The 19,660-nt window shown below is 37.8% G+C and overlaps 2 protein-coding genes across 2 annotated transcripts in view; one reads left to right on the top strand and one right to left on the bottom strand.

Moving 5' to 3' along the window:
* GTF2F2 (general transcription factor IIF subunit 2) overlaps window positions 1–19,660 on the top strand; it is a 78,004-nt gene that overhangs the window by 18,007 nt on the left and 40,337 nt on the right. The window contains exon 6 of the mRNA XM_059466474.1: window positions 17,751–17,832. Coding sequence (XP_059322457.1) covers window positions 17,751–17,832 — 82 coding nt within the window. The remainder of the gene's footprint in view (window positions 1–17,750; window positions 17,833–19,660) is intronic.
* KCTD4 (potassium channel tetramerization domain containing 4) lies at window positions 7,638–9,008 on the bottom strand. Its single transcript, XM_059466880.1, has one exon. It carries the CDS (start codon window positions 8,864–8,866, stop codon window positions 8,093–8,095), a length of 774 nt encoding a protein of 257 aa, XP_059322863.1. The 5' UTR covers window positions 8,867–9,008; the 3' UTR covers window positions 7,638–8,092.

The raw sequence follows: 19,660 nt of genomic DNA, 5'->3' as shown, positions 1-19,660 counted from the left end.
TCTTATGGTATAACATGGGATGGTATAAAGCTGCTAAATGCACGTTTGATTTTATCCTCTTTCAAGCAGTTAACATATATTAATTAAACTCCAAAAGCAAAATCCTAACTGAAAAATGGTTGTCAAGAGGAATAAAACAGTAAATTTTAATTTAAATACTAGCTTGCAACTCAGTGTTGAAGATAATTTGGATGCTGCCATGTTCAAGACATAGAAACAGTTTTTATCTTAGAAATATAACTGGGTTTGTTGGCAGATAAATACAACACAGCCTAAAGTACAAGCTTTCCAGGAGCTGTAATCGGTGTGAGACTCCATTGGTAGCTGTTGAAACACACAAAGAAGCAATGGCTCCTGCTTGAAGGTGAATGTAGTCAAGGCCTATGGTGCTGGTTATAGTAAATATTGTGTAAGAACAGGGAAGGTGCAGTGGTACAATAGCAAAAGGATATGGATTTAATGTAGGCCAGCATTAACTGGAGTTAGTTTTTTGAGAATTTGTGTAAATGTGCTTGGTGCCCTTAGAGTGTGATTATTTATTTAGGATATTGTATGAATAGTCTAACATGTATGTCTGAGCAAGTGAATGTACTTATTGTCAGTTTCTCTCCTGAGAGCAGAACCTGATACAAAACAACGGGAGTTAATCCCATGACTGTATTTTGTCCTCCTATGATGTCCATGCCCAGCTTGTAGAAGTAATGAGTAAACAGAAGTGTGCTTTTGGCTTGTACCAGAGTTCTTGGTTTTCCTTATGACTCTTGAGAAATCCCAGGAATCTTAGCCATGCTGGGCATTGCAGATCATGACTTCACAAATTGTGTTTGTCTTCTGTGAGATATTTTGCTGATTGTTGCAGTTCGCCCACCTACCAGCATTTGATGGATTTGATCACATTTGATGGGTTCAGAGTTTTGGAGTATTGCAAATTCAGAGCCTTGAATGATGGATCAAAGGGGCAGAGGAAAATCAAATGTTTTCTGTCTTGGCCAGTACAAGACTGACATGTAAGGCTTGCAGGAGTCAGTTTCAAAGTGAATAAAAAGAGAAACTCTGTGGGCAAACTCAGAAATCATAATCTTGCTGTGGCAGAAAAGTTATAGAAGTGGACTTTTATCACCATATGGAAGGCATAAGATAGCCTACATGTTAGATTTCTGCCCTGTTGGAAAAGAGCTTTATTTGCTGTTTTTTTTAGAAAATGTGTTGGAAATGTCATGAGACCTGGCAGTGCTGCAGGCCTTAGATAATGTTAGTATTGATAAGACTCCTAACCTCAAGAGTACCTTTTTCTCTCTTTAGCTGATTCTTATCAACCTGGCTGGTAGGACCTTTAATTTGTCTCCTCTGAGACTACCAATTTCAACACTGAGGAAATGTACTGCTTTGTCCCTAATACTTGCCAAAGGCCTTATTTAAGTAGTAGAGAGGCAATAAATGACTGGGTTTGGTGTTACAGTTGCTTGTCTGTTTACATTTTTTCATGCTTAGCCTGTTCATTGCTAGTTTGTTTGCTTATTTTTTCTTCCTGATTGAGAGAGTCCATATCCACCTCTGACCTGGTTTTTTTCACTTTATCTGTTCGCTATGGTACAAAATCAGGAATCTCCTAGGAGGTAACAAATAGCTTTCTGTGGAGCTGCAGAAGGAGATTTGTAGCTTGAAGTTTTCTATTAACAATTTTTTTTTAAAGTTAATTCCTCTGACTTCTGCTACAATAAAGAAAATTGCCTCTTTGAAAGCTGTCATATGAAAAGCAAAAAGAGAATTTTGTAAGTTTTTTGTCCATTATTTATTTATTAATTTCAGGATTATTAGACATTACTTGTATAATCTCAGTGTTGCACTGTGTGAACATCTGTCTTCATCACAAAACCAACACCCTCAGCTGACAGTGAGTGACACTGAGTCCCTTTCTCTTCATCTCATAGTGCTCATAGGCTCTCTCACCACACTTCTCTCTCCTCATTCTCACAGCTGGGGGAGCCAACACTACAGACTTCCCTGAGCATCAGACTCTAGACTCTCTAGCAAGCCCCTTGGAACTTCATCTTCCTGGGGCATTTCCCCAGCAGGCAGCCTTTGGTTTTTAAATCTGAATTCTCATCTCCTTGATGTATTTCTGTTGCTGATAAAGTGCTACCCCCTCACACAGGATGCCAAAATCTCTCTTCTGGAGCTGTAAGCAAGGAGACCTTGTGCTTTGGTTAGAGCAGGCTTTCCATACCTGGAACAAAGCTGCCCCTGAGAGTTTGGTGGTGTCAAAGGAAAAAAAAGGTGTATCCTGGAAAAGCACAGAGATCTAGCTTTTCACAAAACTAAAATAATGCTTGGGGTGGGACTATGGGAATATTCCTTTAATGCCCAGAAAGATAATGGCTTTCATGAACTGTGTGTAAACCAAGGTTATATCCCACAAAGTCACACTGCCAGTGAATGAGGCAGTATTGTAATTTTTAGCATTATCAGGAGAATCTTATAGATATTCAGAATGACTCAATTTATAGGAGTTGTCTTCTAACAACTTGGTTTTGAAATCCTAGCATGTTGAGCTTGCATATCATCATGTTGTAATGGTGTTTTAAATGTGTAGCTGCTGTTTACAGCTATAATTATTTTACCAGCTTTGAACAGCACAGATAGAAACAGCTTCTTGGGAGACTGTTGCATTAGCTGTGTGTGGTACTCCTACCACAAACATTCTTGGGAAAAGAAATCAACTGTCTAGTTCTACAGAATATTACACAATTTCAGAAAGAAAGGCAACTGCAGTTGCTTTTTTGGAGTGCTTGCTCATCCATGTTCCTCAGGTGTCATCATACATCTTCCTCCTACCTTCCCCAGTCCTTGCCATACTGCTTGTTTTCTGGCATTTTGTTGGGAATGATGATGATTTACAGAGGCAGTGTTTTGAGACAATGTTCTCTGAGATATACTAATACATAGTAGTTACAGAATGTCTATTTCAAATGTAAACAAACTCCAAAATGTTATTTTTTCTGATCCTAAATTTCTTGTGCCTTACTTATTGATTTTGTTTCAAAACAGTAAATTATGCAACCCTCTCCCTTTATATAAGGATTCCTTCATTTTTTTTTAACTAGTAGTCACTTTTCTGTCAATCTACCCTGTGTTGCAGGGCAGCAGACAATGTTAGGTTTATGTAATAGTTATTTTGCAAAGATGATCCAGCCTAGGAAAATAGTACTTATTTTGTCACAGACCCAAGTGAACTTGTGCTCTTCATCCCCAATCCTGATTTATCAGTCAGTAGTAGTAGGGCAACATGACCCACAAATAAATGAATGGATTAGACACTGCTCTTATTAAATTGTATTTTTTGTTGCCTGCCCTTATTCTGCTTCTATACTAATGAGGAGTGGGGGAAGAAGACAATTCTCTTAACCTCTTCTCGTCTTACTGAGTGGAAACCTTGTAATGCTTTTAAGAGGCGAAAATAACAATGCCACTGATTTTCTGCAAATGATGTAATTTTTACCTACTGTAGAAAATAAGTGACCTGTTGTCACTTAAACAGTTGTAATAGGTACAAATGCAAAAAAAAAAAAAAAAAAGGCATGAGCATTTGAAAATATCAATAGTGCAATTATGAGGCTGTGAAACACTGGTCTGTGTGTGAGTCAGTACTGAATGTACAGAACTAGAGCTGCAATTTGACCTTGTTGTGCAGCCTCTGTATTTCACAGCATCAAGACTACCTCCAGAAACCACATGAACTCTAGAAGTCATTGGGCAGTAAGACTGGTTAGAGACTGAAGAAATACTTTGAGCAGGCATTGTATATATTTTTCCCAGTATTATTCTTTCCTAGGCATCCCTGACAAAGCCCCACAACTGGCCTGATGAAAAGAAGGGGTACAGTGAAACAAAAATGAAAAATACTTGAATGATGGGAGGAGAGAACAAGACAAGAGAAAGAATGTGAGGGTCAAAGGATCAAAAATTAGCGTTCTCCCAGACATGTGAAGTTTCTGGGTTTAGAAACAGTTCCCAGTCACCAGAGAAAACTGGGCTAAAACAGGCTTTAGTCTGACATAGTGCAGCCACTTGTAGGTTTTGTTCTCAATAGCAATCCATATGGTTGGTATCTATGCCAGTGTACTGCCAAGTGTGATAGGGTCCTTGGCTTCTCCTCCACCACTGGGAAAAGGCGACCGTCCAGGTGTCAGTATTTTGGTTAGTTTGGCAGCTATTTATATTTTTCCATGAGTAGTCATTCAAGAAATTAATAGGGGCCTAAGGACATTTTTTTGTACTCTATGCAATTTAGTCCTGCCTTCAGTTGCTTCTCCTTTCTGCTTGGTGATGTGTTTTCTCACCTGACAAAACGGGCAGTCAGGCCAGCAGAGCTGACCAAGCCTGGGAGCAGGTAAAGTGCCTCCTTGGGGAAATAGGAGGAAATTCCTTCTTATTCCTACTGGAGCAGTTGAAGATCATCAGAGAAATTATGGTAATTGTCATTTCTTCCTTCCTGATACTTGTGGGGCAGTTCTGTAAGTTTGTTGTGATCCAAGTCTTAATGAGATAAAGGAGAATAAAAATATTTTGCCTGCACGTCATATACTATGTGATGTTAATGTTGTTAGAACAACTGTGGGTATTTCTGACTTAAGCCCTGGGTTTTGCAGCTTTCATATTGTCATAGCAGTTACTGAATATGAAACTTCCAGCTTTAAAGAAAAGACAGAAAAGGCAGCTGATGCATAACTGGGTACTTTTTTTTGCTCATCCTACTGTGATGGAACACAAGTATCCACCTGACTGAGTGAACATATGCAAAATATATTTATGATATATTTAGTATGTTTATGAAGTACAAAGGAGACATTATTTACAGAATTGAGGTTTTATGTGGTTTTTTTTGTTCATATACCAAAACATAACAGTCCCACCCTGAAAAATTGCTCAAGTTTATATCTAGTTTGAAGTGTCTAATTGTAGCTGATGTGGCATGATTCAAGACAGTTATGGATTTATTTAGTCAGAGCAGGGAAGGGAATTAAATTTTTTACCTCCATGTTCCTTTCTGCTGTGTAATTCAAAGAGCTGAGGTGCCTTTGATCAGAGATAGCATGTAAAAATTTCAAACCCTGACACTTACAGAAATGCATCACTGCTCATGAAAAAGGGAAAAGAAACAAGATTGAAGTTAGTGGTGCAGCAGATGACATGTCTGCCATAGATGTCAATGTTTCTTACACAGAAATATTAAAAAAATCCAGTTAAAAATACGTAAGGTAATGAATCATTGAATTTTAAAAAAACAAACAAACCAATCTGCAATAAACCAAGCAAACAACACAGGTATTTATTTTAATGATGATTAGAGAAGTACATTTTTCCTTTAAAAAAACCTTTTTTTTCCAAAGTTCTCCTTCATAAGTTGAGAGGGGAGTAGATACTCTGAACCAAAAGCCCAGCAAATAAATATTTTATGAATAGCTATACAATATTCTTAGAAGATGTTTCAGATGGTTTTCATGTTACCTGTGATTATCAGCTTATAAATAACTTATATTCTGAAAATATTTTCTACAATAAATGCAGACCCATGAAATTCTCTACTGATTTTTCATAAGCACAAGTCATGCTCCAATAAAAAACTGGTGCTGCCTTCTGATAGGGGAGTGCTAACAATTGATTTCTTGGTCTTTGCCCTCCTAAGAACTTAACTGAAAGGTGAGCAACCACAACGTATTTTAATTAACTCATATTAATTGTTTGAAATAAAATTGGGTTTTCACCTTCCTTCTTTTCAGCTGCAGCTACATTTTAAATTTTAGTCAAAGACCCAGGACAAATGAAGGTTGTAATCAAAAGTGTTTAAGTGCAAATGGATTGACATCCCAGGAGCAACAGCCTCCTCCAGATTTTGTGCCGATGCAGGCTGTGTATTTGACAGCAGTGTGAGCATGCTGCTTTAAAACTTGTGGATTCATTATGGAGCTTTTTTAGATTGTCTTGCCACTTTATCTTGCTCATGTAGAGAATTGTATCTACAAAGGGCTTTTCATGTAATTGTTCTGTGTGATTGTGTTTCTAGTTCTTGTCCTAGAAAATCAACAGGATTTTGTATTTCTCTTAGGGAAGCTTTCACATTTGCTTTTCACAGAAGTCCTACAGATTCTTATGAGTACAAGAGTAGTGGTTAATGAGAATTTTTTAATACCTCAATTTGAAAATAGCTTGGAGGGGGAGGAGGGAGGATGACACATGCTCATGGCACATGTAAACAATAGTATTTTACTGTGTATCTTTTGTGTGTATATAATTAATGCATTTGGACAAATTCATGGAAGTTTTGGGATACATGGACAGTTCTTCAGCTTCTATGCCTGAAATGTAAAGTAATCTGATTTTTAAACAGTAGAGTCTGGAAAAGTTCCACTTAGAACCGTATTTTTTATAGAACCACATTTTTTGTGAACTGTAAGTCTGTAACAGGAGGACTAGATAGAAAACATCATAATTTCTAGACAGTGTACTCATTGTGATGGAGTATTCTGGAGAAGTTGAATTCCCCCGTTTGATAAAATCATATTGGAATATGTTTCAGTCGCTGCTCCCTGGTCTGGAGATGTAGCATCACTGTATTAATTCATCTCTGGCAAGGGACCTAGTTAACAACACCTGTTGTGTGTTAAAAGTGAAAAAGAGTTTCATGTTGAGGGATAAGTGGACCTTGCATTTGTATTCTCAGTCCGTCATACTTAGGATTGATTTGTTCCCCCTAAAATCCAAACCACAGCTGTTCTCAGCCTGTCTTCTGTTAGCTGTTTTCCTTGGTTGTCACTTCTAGTATGGATTGTACTGCCTTTTGTTGACATTGTTTTTTTCCTGTATAAAATCAATGTTTTGGGAGACTACTTAGTTGTTTGTTTTTCTTTCTTTATAAGCATTTTACTTGAATTTTGGGTTCGTATGAGCTGTGAATGATGATTGGTTTCAATGACAAACAACACTTAGTGCTGCTTCTTCTTGCCTTTTGTGATGATTTTTCAGCTTGCTTTTGTGAAATGACTGGTTTGTAGTACTTGTGTTTAAATTAGTTACAGTTGTTCTATAGAAACTATTAAAACTTTGTTTAAAATATCGATTAAAAGATTTTATAAATAGTGGGGAAGAGGAGAATGAAGGTATTTATTTCGTTACTTAGAGTGAATTGTCTTTAATGCCAGCAGGTGGTCTGTTCAGAACTGGTAGTATTCATTGCATTTAGTAAGCCACTGTGCAGAGCAAGGGCTCTGTTCATTGCCTGTCCTTATGAGCACAAATGATTGCTAGGAAATCTGACTGTGGCATTGTTGGATGCCAATACTGGAAGTTGCACTAAACTTAATGTCAAATACTTTTGTTAGCTATTTGATATGATGTATGATTAGAAAATTTAACATTCTGTGCAGATTGGACCCAATTCCTATAATAAAATTAATCTCCACCAGCATTATTTTGTTGGTTTATGTGTCTCTGGCAACATTAGTGTAGCAATATGGTATAAATTTGGAGTTAAGTGAGTTGAGAAACCATTTAACTTAAAAATTAATTTGTTTTTTTAAATTCTCTTGCAATCTTGTTTTTTGGAAATTCAGTACAATAGATTACCATAAACACTAATGAAGAGTCAAAATCATTTATTCCACTTAAAATCCATTCTTAATGTCTTATAAGCAAAACATTCTTTAAGCCTGCTTATTATCTGAAAACACTTTCACTGCTTTTCAACAGAGCAGTTAGGTATATGCACATTCATCACACAGGTACACAAAAATTCAGCTAGACTCTCTGGTTGAAAGACAGCATTGAGAAAACATATTACAAAGAGCATAAAGCATTCCATGTGTTTACAATGTTAGCAGATAATTCTTGTTAAATTCAGGCATAAAATTTTCATTCAGCTTAAGTAAGCCAGAGATAGATGTCAATTTGAGATTTACATACCATTAGCTCACATCAGTTGATTAGCAGCTGAGCTCTGTGGTACAGGGCTAGTTAGATGCATTATTTGTGATGCCAGGAGGCTGCAGCTCAGGGAGCTTTGCTGGCTGCGTGCTTGTTGCCTTTGCCTTTGTGATTACTTGATAAAATGCAGTGCATCACTGTGAACAATCGACCCTCTTGAACAGTCCAGACTGGTCAGCAGCCTAAATCCACATTTTAAAGCCGTCATTATAGCCTCAAATTTAAGAGTTTCCAGGGTGCAGACAAAGGTATTGTCCTCCTTCAGTACCAATCGTGTACCGTTTTCAGACTTTATGAAGTACTTGAATTGAATAATATTTGAAGATACTGAAAACTCCTCTGGAAATCCATCCAGCCTGCTTTTGGACACCAGTACAATTCTGGATTTTATTTTTGCAATGAATTCAGGAGCATTACAAAAGATTCTAAGTCCTTGTGAACGGTCGTGGCTGTCAGTTATTTCCAGGAAAGTAGTCTCCCGGGATGCTAGCTGTTCCTTCTCCCACCTTGATTTCACTGCCTCTGAGAGTACCTTAAGCTGGAAATATTCAGCTTCTTGTGCCAAAAGTTGATTTTCTCGAAACCCCTCTGGTAGAAGAAGTTCTCCGTTCCGTAGGAAGTTGAGGATGTGTCTAAAAAGGAGTCCATCTCTGTCTATGAAGTAATGACCGTCTGCATCAAATGGGCACATTATTCTTCCATTTATGATCCCCTCCAGGAAAGAATCTGGATACTTGGTTAGTGTCTGTTTTTGTGTGATGTATAGATAACCACCGACATTCAGAGTGATCAGAGACGTTTTATAGTCCTTGTCTAGCTCGGAGCTTTCCGAATTGCTGCTTTTTTCTTCACATTCGTTTTCTCTCCTGCTTCCTTTTCTCTCCATTATTGAAGCTAGGACAACAATACAGCTATCCTGCTTTGCTCTTGTCAGCTTGCAAAGAGGATGTTTCTTATTAAAAAGCACCTTTATTCAGCTCCAGCTCGATGTTGGAATGGAAATGCTGCTCGCATTGCTCTGACTGTCAGCTTGGGTTTGCAGTAGGTGGCGCATCGGCTGTGTGTGCAGGGAGATAGCAGGAATGTGACTGTAAGAGAGAATTTGCATTTAACTGTGTAAGGGAAGAAGCGTATAACAACTGTTTTATTTCTTTCCCTTAAGTCTAAGTAGTTTGCATAGCTTAGGGGGTTCTGCACAGAATTACATACTGCTATACTAAATGGCAACTTATTTTTAATACTTGAAGATGTATTTGTAGTGTCAGCTGGCCAAATCATATTTTGTGCTTATGGTGTTAAACAGCTTCATTTGTGTTTCAAGGGTTTTTTATTTTCACAAAGCCTGTTTTTTCGTGTTGTTTTTTAGTACTGATTACTTGATGCATTCAGCAGGACAACACAGATATGAAAGGTGTCCCTGTGTGTATAACGGGTGTGTCATCTGTGGGATGTGTGCACGTGCATGTCACTCATTTATCGGGCACTCATTTATTGTGCAGCAGTAAGATGTTTCCACAGAAGATACCCTGCAAGTGGTGCTAAGGACTTGTTGGTCTGACTGGTCTAAGTTTGTGGCAAAAGCTTTCATTTGCAGCCAAAGGGTCTATCCTCACCACCAGGAGAACAGCAGCCTGATTAGGTTTTGCTTTTTGCCTTCCTGTGTGCCATAGACAAAAACAGTTTCACTGAGAGGATTTACCATTTATATTGATGATGGGTTTTCAGTCAGCAGAGCTGTCTAGCATCAGTTGGTTCTTTCTCGATAGGAAAACTCAGCTGCCCTGTGGAACAAAGGGCTTGTGTGCCTACAGATAGCTTTGAACATCACATAACACCATAGCTTAGCAACACTGGGGTACAGGGAGGCAGAAAAGTCGGCACAGCACACTGAAATCAAATGCCTATCTTCTCTCCTGTACTTTGAGCCTCTCAATTGCCTCTTAGAAAAAGATTTCCCCTTTAAACATTTGCAGTTTGGAGCAAGAAAGGAAAAGCTCTCCACACATCTCTATGGGTGTGTCCTTGGGGAGTGGACAGATGGGAGCCACTGCACACATTCCCCAGCACGGGTGGGAGCAAAGGCTTTCCTTGGGTTAGACCTGGAGAGGAGGAGGTTCCATCTTTGTCAATATGTATTTTTCACTTTAGAGATAGATGTGTCCTGCTTTGTCTGACTAGCAGTGGAAAGGCAGATTATTTCTCTGTAAATTCTTCTGCTCTAAGTATCTTATTCCTACTGCTCCCACTATCTGTAAGGTTCTTTATTGATACCACAGAGTAATCACTGTACTATTTTATTATTTGGAAACTGACTCTAGTGAAAATGTTTTTCTCTCACTCTTCTCATTGCCAGGGTATCCTGTCCCTAGTGCTGATGCACTAAATTTTTCTGCTGCTGTATATGATATATTAAGCAGGTATTATTAATTAGGTTTGATTTATCGTGGATTAGTAATGGTTTTATTTTTAACTCTTTGATGCTATGGATATGTTTAACATAAATTCAGTCAGAGATTTCAATCAGTTTCTATTTTTTAAACATTTGGACTTTTTTTCAAGATTAACTCCTTTCACTAATTACTAAGGTGTTCAAGTTACTGAATTAGTAATTGAGAAAATGAAAAAGCCAATTAGTTTCAAGTAAGATTTTTTTTCCATTACCGGAGACATTAATTCAAATTTATTTTATTGTCAAGTGATGGAAAATTCACTTAATGTGCTTAGATTGTGCATAACTATAATATTGAACCATCTTATTGTCTGTTAAACCTTAAGAGAATCATTGGTTGTTCTTTCACACACACTTGTTGTTGTTCATCTCACACACTTAACTTGAAATATTTTGAAGCTGAGCTAGGAGCATCCTGGTACAGGTGACTAGGGATTTCCAAGGAGAGAAGGGATTTGTAAAAGACAAGAAATTTTCCATGTCCAGTTAAACTGTCTGCATTTTAACAGACAGAATTTACAGAACAATGTGTGTTCTCTTTTCATCATCTTCTCCAAGTTCTAACACTTGCAGTTGATATTTTCCACTTTTGTGAACAAGTAAGTATTCTTTAAAAGATCATGCAAAATCATTTTAGTGGTTTGTATGATAAAATATTCAAAATGGATTTGGTGTGGAAAATATACTTTGTGGAGTTCATGAATATTTACACTTAAACCTTTGAGACTTGAAAAATTTAGAGCTGCTGTAAAATTTTCATCCCCACAAACCCATGTAGCTTTATTTCACTGCAGCTGACAGTCATCTGTAACACAAAACTAAAGCCTGGCATTTCTCAGTGAAAATTTTCCACTCTCTGTGCCATACTACAAGACTTTCTTAAAAAGTCTTGTAATTCTTCCTTTGCACTTGGTTATACATATGGTATTGTAGCGCATGTAATTTGAATGGGGTGGTTTCATATAACTTACTGTTTTTTGAAGGTATAGCTATGCTGGATTCCTTTTTTCTGTCCTTTTGTCCATGCACTGAAAGATCATCCAAAAGTTCATTTTGGCAAAGATACAGAAATATTTCTTGCAATCAAGTTAGAGACTTTGACCATTTTTGTCCTCTGGGAGTCTTTTGTGATGTGTACCATTTAGTCTGTGATAGCTGTGTCGAGTGCATCCCAGATCATCTTGCTTCCCACTTGGATTGAAATGGAGTAGCTTGCTGCTGGATGCTTTCCCCTGTTGTCAGTGAACTGTTTGTGCCCTATCCAGCTGAAGTGTTCTGTTTACAGTGTGGGGTAGCAATCCTGAAGTGTCTGCTGCTTCACAAACTTTTAGTGTCACCTGTATGCTGGGTTTGCTGTCGAAGTAGGGAATAGTGCTGGAATCCAGCAATTGAAAGGATATTGTTTTGGTTTCAGATTAAATCAGGAAACACACTGAGCACCCTTATACAGACTTAGAAGAGTGGCTGTAGTAGTAGTGCTCCCTTCCCAAGTTATACACACTTTGGGTTGCAGCAGAAGGGCAATCCACAGAGATTTCCAGGTTCTCACTCAGACAAGCTGTCCTGGAGACAGTGAAAATTCAGTGCTGGTGTCAAGCAGCTGCACAGAAAAACAAAACTTAGGAGAAGGGGGGTAGACATCTGCCCCTCCTTCTGCCCTCATGTTTCCTTTTGGAAAATTAGTTCACTCTCACTCAACTTCCACCCTCTTCCTGAACCTCCTGGTCTGTAAGCTTGAGCATGCCATGGAACTGAGGATTCGGGACCAGAACACACCATGGAAAAGTTGGTGCTTTCCCAGTGGTTCAGCTTACTTGCCTATCCAAAGAGCGTCAGCTTTACTGACAGTCAGTAAAAATAACCTGGCTACAGAAACCAGCTAAATTTTTTATTAGAGTACAAAAAAATATGAGGAAAATTCTCAGCTATAGGAGGGAGAGAAATTTAGAAGTATATTAGGAAGCCATGCTAATGCAATCTGTTAGAGTTATTGAGGCAGTTTGCTAGTCATTTAATGTCATAACACAGAAAATTGGCCACATTGTTGGACAATTAGACCATTCAGTAGCTCCTGTCTCACAGTGTTGATAGCATAGAAATTCTCATTTCAAAAATATCTCCAGATGTTGATTAACAGCTATTGAAGCAAGCTCTACATAGTAATTAAAATTAAAGATTTTCAAACCAACAAGTCTTAATAATTTGCATTCAAGAGTTTCTAAAGGGCTGTCTAAGAAACTGTCAAAGTTGCTGTTGATATTTTTAATAATTTTTGAGTACTGCAATTCTACAAGACTGGAAAAGCAAATGCTGTGCCAATACCTGAAAGATGAATTAGATGAGACAGGTATTTAAATATGAAAAGGTACTGTATGAAGAATGATAAAATATCTGACTTGGAAATCAATCAGTTAAACATCAATTAAAAATTAAGGGAGAGTAATATTTCTCTCCACACATGCTAATCAATGTGTGGAGAGAAAATGGGTGGCGCCAATTTGTTTGCCCATTTTTTTTAAAATTAGAATTTGTTCAGCAAAGCAGGTGATGCTTTTTCTGATAAATCCTTCAGTATGTTTCATTTGTCATTTTGTAGTAGAATATATACCACATGATGGCATTTGTCTTCCCAAGTAACTGTTATATGTGATACAGCCCTGTCTTTATCTCAGCCCTTGAGTTTTCCAGCTTTTACCCTTCTGATTCTGTCCCTGATCCTGCTGGTGGGGCAGTGAGTGGCTGCATGGAGCTTGTTTGCTGGCTGGGGTTAAACCATGACAGCTGGGAAACAGCAGCCCATCTTCTAACAGCTGAGGAGCTGGAGGCACATGTGCCCACAGCCTGCCCTTCCTGCACTCTCATCTCCGTTTTCCTGCTGCCTGAGAACCATGCATCCTGAGTGTGGTCTTCTCCTTTTTTCCTTGGCACCACTCACAAGGCAGAGGAGTTGGTAAGCTCCAGAGCCTGACCCATGTGCTGTCAAGTCTGGCTGTGAGAGACAATATCTCAGGAAAGACATACATGAATTGGACTTTCTCAGGCTAATAAGAATGATTAAGAAGCTGAAGAATTGGCATAATGGAAGGTTCAAGAAAACATGATTTATTTTTATTAGGCTTGGTAAAGGTGAAGACTATATAAGTGCTTGGATGGGCAAAAATGCTTTCCTAGCAGGCTCTTCAGCTCAGCAGTCAATGGTCCAATAAGACAGTAGCTGGAAATAGAAGCTGAGTGCAGTCAGACTAGAAGATTGATACATTAAAATCTCCAAATCAGTACATCTCTCTCTCTCTAAAAACTGCAACAAGCCAACCCCTATCAGACCATCTACTGCACAATTCCAGTAAATTTCTCCTGCCTGTTTATTAACATCGGCTTAAGTGTTTCTATCATATTCTGTTCTTTGAAAATGATTGTCAGCAGGATTCCAAGCTGGAATCTGTCTCTCCCAGCATATCTATCATCTCACTGAGACAATAGTTGAAATTACTTTATGAATTGGCACTGGGGCATTCAGGCAGGGAGGTCAGGGTGAGCATGCATTTGGCAGCTAATGATGAACGTACGGGTTCTGTGGAGGAGCCTGTCTGGAGCTGCACTATGAGGGTACTTTGTACCTGCCAACACATGTTGGGCATTTGAGAGTGTGAGGCTCTTGGGAAAATGTCTTATTTTCCCTTCTCATCACTGATCTCAGCTAGTCTTTCAGACCTATTTATTTACTTTGTACTATCTACTTTGAGTAGGTGTTTTTAACAGGAAACTACCAGTTCCATGCCATATTCATCCATTACCTCCTAAGCTGATGTGACTATGGAAATGCCAAGGCAGATGTGTAGCATTTTGGATATCTTTTCATTGCATCTTTTGTCTGGCAACAGTTGAAGACAGACCCAAGTCTCTGAATTTGAGTTTGGTGAATGAGGTCTAAGCAGGCTACAAAGGGAATAAAAGTTGTGTTCCCTGACTGCAGTCTTGCATCTGGAGGTTTGCCTGTATCTTTGTGTATTCTGCTAGACTCAAAGGTTGTGTTAAAATTCCAAAGAGGGTCCAAGGAAAGTGGGACATAAGCCTTGTGTTTGGACAGTGGATGCTCTTAGACAGCAGACAACCTTAGCTGCAAGGTGGTGTTTGGGAGACAGCCTTGTACATTAAGTGATTGGAACATTTTGTCTGGATTTGACAGCAAAAGTCAAATCTGGATCAGTGGTAATGAAAAGAAAGTATTGGCCAAGACATCAAAGACGAAATACCAGAGAAGTTGTGGATTCCCTAGCCCTGACAGTGTTAAAGGACAGTTTGGATGGGGCTTTGTGCAACCTGGTCTAGTGGAAGGTGTTCCTGACCATGACAGGGGAGTTGGAACTGAGTGATTTTTAAGGCCCTTTCTAACCCAAACCATTATGTGATTCTGTGGTCATATTAAGGATAAACATGTTTAATTGGCATGTTCGTTTTCTAAATAGTTAGTGGGTAGGAAGTCTCTGCTTTACTGATCCTGATCCTTGAAACTTAAAAATAATTTGAAAATTGTGCAAGGTGCAGGGAGATTGATAATGACATGTCAGTGTTCAGGCAGCTGGGCTAGATGGTTCAGATGAATATAGGTTAACTAGCCTTGAAACCTGTACCATAGAAGAGAGCAGAAAAATTGTTATGGCGTTCAAGAGGTATCTAAGATTGGAAATGTAATGAATGCTAGCAAACATGGCTTTATGTAAAGTTTTTCTGGTCCAATAAACCTAATTTTATTTGTTTTGAAGATTATGTGTTTAAAGTAACAGCACATTTGCAGCCTGCTTAGCATTTCCTATTGCACATAGTCTAGATCCTTGTGACATTCTGATTTATATTAAAAAAGAAACTAAAACAAGCACAGAACAAGATTAAAAACTATCTGACAATTATCAGAAAGGAATTATGAGTAGGAAGCCTCTTGAGTTGTAGTTTGAAGGGCTTACTCCAGGACAAAGCGGTGAGAATCACTGCTTATAAAATGTGTTGTGATTGACACAAATGCAGGTCAGACAGTGAGTAACTATGACAGGACTGTCATAGTGTGACTGGGATTGCTTAATTCACAGAGTCTGTTTTAAAGACATGTGTTTTCACCAAACCAAAGGCAATTATACACCTAGGCAATGAAGAGCCCATAGATAAAATGCGAGGCTTAGAAAAGATTCAGAATAGTTGTGTTAGTAATATAATAGCCAGTTAGTAATATAATAGCCAAACCCCCAGAACTTGGTTTTTAGAGACAAATGATCTTAACTCATTTAGCCATCTAAGCATAAAGCAGTCATGGGACACAGACACCGTGTGCACCCTCCTCCAAAAACACCTACCAAAAAAAAAAACCACTGGGAAATAATTTAATTCTAAAAGAGATGGGACCATTTTTTCCCCTGACAGTCTCCCTTCCTCCCTCTCTGCTGAATTCATAGATTCTGAATAACATTCAAATGGCTTAAGTGAGGTGAGAGAAATTCCAGCTCCTGTGTCTGTTATTTTACTTCCGTGTATGATTTTCATAAAATCAGTTCAGTAGTATTATGTCTGGTTTCTGGTCTCTGTTATCTTAAAGCATGATTTTGAGATTGAAAAGGTGCAAATAAGAAATCCCAGACTGATTTAAGCCTGGCAAAAATGTCTTGTAATGAGATAATGCATGAGCTTAAATTGGTTCATTTATTGAGAAGGTGATTGAGAAGCAGCTTGATAATGATTTGTAAGTAGTTTCAAAGGGAGAAAACACTAGGTACTGAAAGACTCTTTACCATAGTATAAAAAGTCATGAGAAGAACCAACTGCTAGAAGCTGAAGCCAAATTCTTATTAGAAATTAAGCAGCAATATTAGTACCATTTAAGCCACAAATAAGTTACTAGGTTCTGTAAAGAAGAAAGACCATACAATTTTTCTGTCTGTGATACATAGGAAGTCAGGCAAATCTTCCAAGTTGTCTCTTTTGACCATTAAGCTGGGAATCTACAAAATCACATGTGTTTTAAAACAAATTTTCTTCTATTTCATTCAAACCTATCTGAAAAAATATGGCTTTCTTACTGCTTTCAAAGATTTAGTTTGAATCAATCCAATAAATTTTAGATTAAATAAGTTAAAAATTCATGATGTCTAAGTAATAGTTTCTGGCATTATTCAGGGAGAGCAGACTTAGATGTGTGGACGTAGTAGTATTTCAGTCTATAAGGTGATATAGGAAATCCAGAGGTGTCTCAGAGTGCCTTGTGTTACTTGGACATCAGTATTTCTAAGCGTTTCTGTCACCTTCTGTGACATTGCCAGCAGAAGGTGGCAATGACAGTGTAGTGCTCTTGGAAGGACATTTTTATACTGAGAGCTAGTCAAGCCTTTAAAACTCATCCTTTCTTGTAATGCAAGGCTGTTCCAGAGGTGTTTGTTTAACACAAATTGCGCTGGCTGTGCCCAAAACAGACGGATTAATTGACATGCACTCCTCCCACATCCACACATCATGCACTAGAACATCATAGTAGAAGTGAAGAAATTTGCCCACCATCACTTCTCTCTTCATTTCTACATTAAGTTGCTTTTAATTTTTGGGTTTACCTACCTTTATGGTGTAGGCTGGTACTGCTCTGTTAGTCATCGTTGCTTTAGGCAAAAGGTGGTCACCTAGGGTAACAAAGTGACTTTGTGGTGAATGTACAGAGAGGAGTATTACTTAAATACATGTATGTATGTGGTGTCCTAGATTACTGACTGAAAGCTTTTACTTCTTTTCCCTGACTGTTACCATCCTCTTGTACTATTACTTTTTTTGCATTGTGTTCCTTCAATGTACTTCTTAAAAAAATTGTAACAAGAGGAAAATGTGGTACTGTTTTCCTGAGTATAAGAATAAAATTAGCTTTTGCTTTATCTTCCACTAATTTTGGGTACTTTGATTATTGGATTCTCTTTGTAGATTGTTTTTTTCACAGTCACTGATTGTATTAATTGCCCATTTACAAAAAAGTTCCTAGATAATACTCTGAGTGCAAAATCTAGAGAAAGGAGTTACAATCTCTTATTTAAAATTTGATCTCTGTGATTCATTCTTAATATGTAAAACATCTGAAGGCAAAACAAGGAAGTCTGGATATACCAGCTATGCAAACATGTTTTTACTGCTTATTTCTTTGGTGTCTGAATAGCAGAGATTTTAGAGCCTCGTTTGATAACTTAGAATTATGTTATATTTTGTAAATTCTTAATTAGTGAAAAATAATTCAAATGCTGACCATCTTGCTGGATCTTATTTTCATGTCCAGTTTTACTTCATTTTCTTTTCATTCTAGATAAACTTGCCTTGGAAGGAATAGTGGTGCAACGTGCTGAATGCAGACCTGCAGCTAGTGAAAATTATATGAAGCTGAAAAGGTAGGAGTCCTTCATAACAAATGATATGTGCTATCTGACTTTGGTGCTTTTATTATTGCCTTACTAGTGAGAGGTGATTTCAGTATTATCTGGTCTTACACCAGATCTACACAGGATCAGAACTGATCTTACTTTTGGGGTGCATTTACTGTAGGGAGGGAGTGAAGGCTGCTGTGGGCATTGTATCTCCCTCTGGTTTTGTCTGGTGGGATGATGCAGACTTCTGCATCCATTCATATGCAAATCTGTTACTAGAGCACATGTACCTTTTCATATCTGAACATATGACTGTATTCAAATGTGATTCAAGCTGAACTTGCTGAGACTTAAGAGATTACATCTGTCTGCTTGGGGTGCCCTTCTTGAGTGTGGGTTTCTGTGGATCACCCAAGTTTAATTCCACTTTACACTGTGCCATGCTAGACAAAAAGGATCTCTGAAAAGACATTTAAAATGTCCAAAATAGGAAAGAGTTTCTGGAGAAGTGCTGGACCTAAACTGGCATGGTTCTTAAAAAAGGTAGTGACTGAAAATGCCAGAAGTAGCATGGAAACCACAGCACACACATTTAACAGGATCATTTAGTGACTTCTGAAAATTTAAGCAAATACCTCTAGGATTTACCATGTGATTCATATATCTTATGGGTAATTAACTTGATGATGTTCTCTAGTAATCAGATTTGGGATTGACTTGTGCCTTATGTTAAGTCCATCTTTATATATTTTAAGTATGTATATTAATTTTTTTGGAATAGAGAAATTCAGAGCAGGATATTTTAGGAAGAGAATTGTCTGTGACTGGTTTTAAAATTGTCAAAAGAAACATAAAATGCAAAGTGATGTTTTTCTCCAATTCCTAATCTAATTTCTATGTATCATATACATTTTCAGTGTCTTGTATTTTATTAACCTTCTCTGTCATCTAAATTGTGCCAGTATTTCCTTACAGAGTTCATTCCATTTTGACATTTTTCGACATTTTATGTTCTAGCTGTTGGAAATTAGTACCATGTTTGTTCCTGTACAGTGAACTACTTAATTTCAGACTGAGTTCTACGATTGCTGTCATGGTTTTTGTCATCAGCAGGAAATGGAGATGAGACAAATGTAATGTTATAGAAAAGGACTCATTTCAATCTGGCAATTTTAAATATACATGAATATAGAATGTAAGATGTATTTGCTTCATACTTGTTCTAATCACAGGTTTCCTGATCCAAGTGCTTTTTTGCATTTTGTACATAGTTGATCAGATAAGCTTCTTCTGCTAAGGCCACAGAAGGAGACCAAAACAGAACTGATAGCTTTAATTAAGTACTACCCAAACTTTGAATTTTTCAGTGTTCTACTTTCTGTCACGCATGCATGGATGCAGCCCCTCCTGGTATTCAGTTTTGTCATGTTCTGCTCCTATAGGAGCAACAGAAGTACAAACACAAAAGCACATTTTGTCTCTGAAAACATTGGCAGGTGAAAACAATGGTACCGTTGTTTTTTCTTTCCTCTAGAAAAATTGTCAGGCTCTGTATTCCTACTTTCTAACTTCACATGTTTTTAAAGATTTTTTGCCTTCTACCGATAAGTTAAAAAAAATAAGTCTGATCTGCTGAGAATCAGCATGAGATTTAGCACATCTAGCATTCACAGCCTCAGAAGGAATTGGTTTATATCCAAATACTGAATCTGGTATTTGAGTAGTAGGATCTAACTTTTCTCTCCCTTGATGCTCTCCCACCTTCAACATGTTACAGTCTGTACATAAAAAAAGGTGACAGCATTAAAGATAAAGCACATACATTATAGAGCTGTGTTATATTAAACCATTT

Source organism: Ammospiza nelsoni, chromosome 2 (genome assembly GCF_027579445.1).
Source record: "Ammospiza nelsoni isolate bAmmNel1 chromosome 2, bAmmNel1.pri, whole genome shotgun sequence".
NCBI lineage: Eukaryota > Metazoa > Chordata > Aves > Passeriformes > Passerellidae > Ammospiza > Ammospiza nelsoni.
The sequence above is the reverse complement of the archived record's forward strand: the minus strand, read 5'-3'. Positions and strand labels throughout refer to the sequence as shown.

What these genes read in the sequence shown, in the direction of transcription:
- KCTD4 (XM_059466880.1), bottom strand. Translation starts at nt 8,866, where the DNA reads ATGGAGAGAAAAGGAAGCAGGAGAGAAAACGAATGTGAAGAAAAAAGC.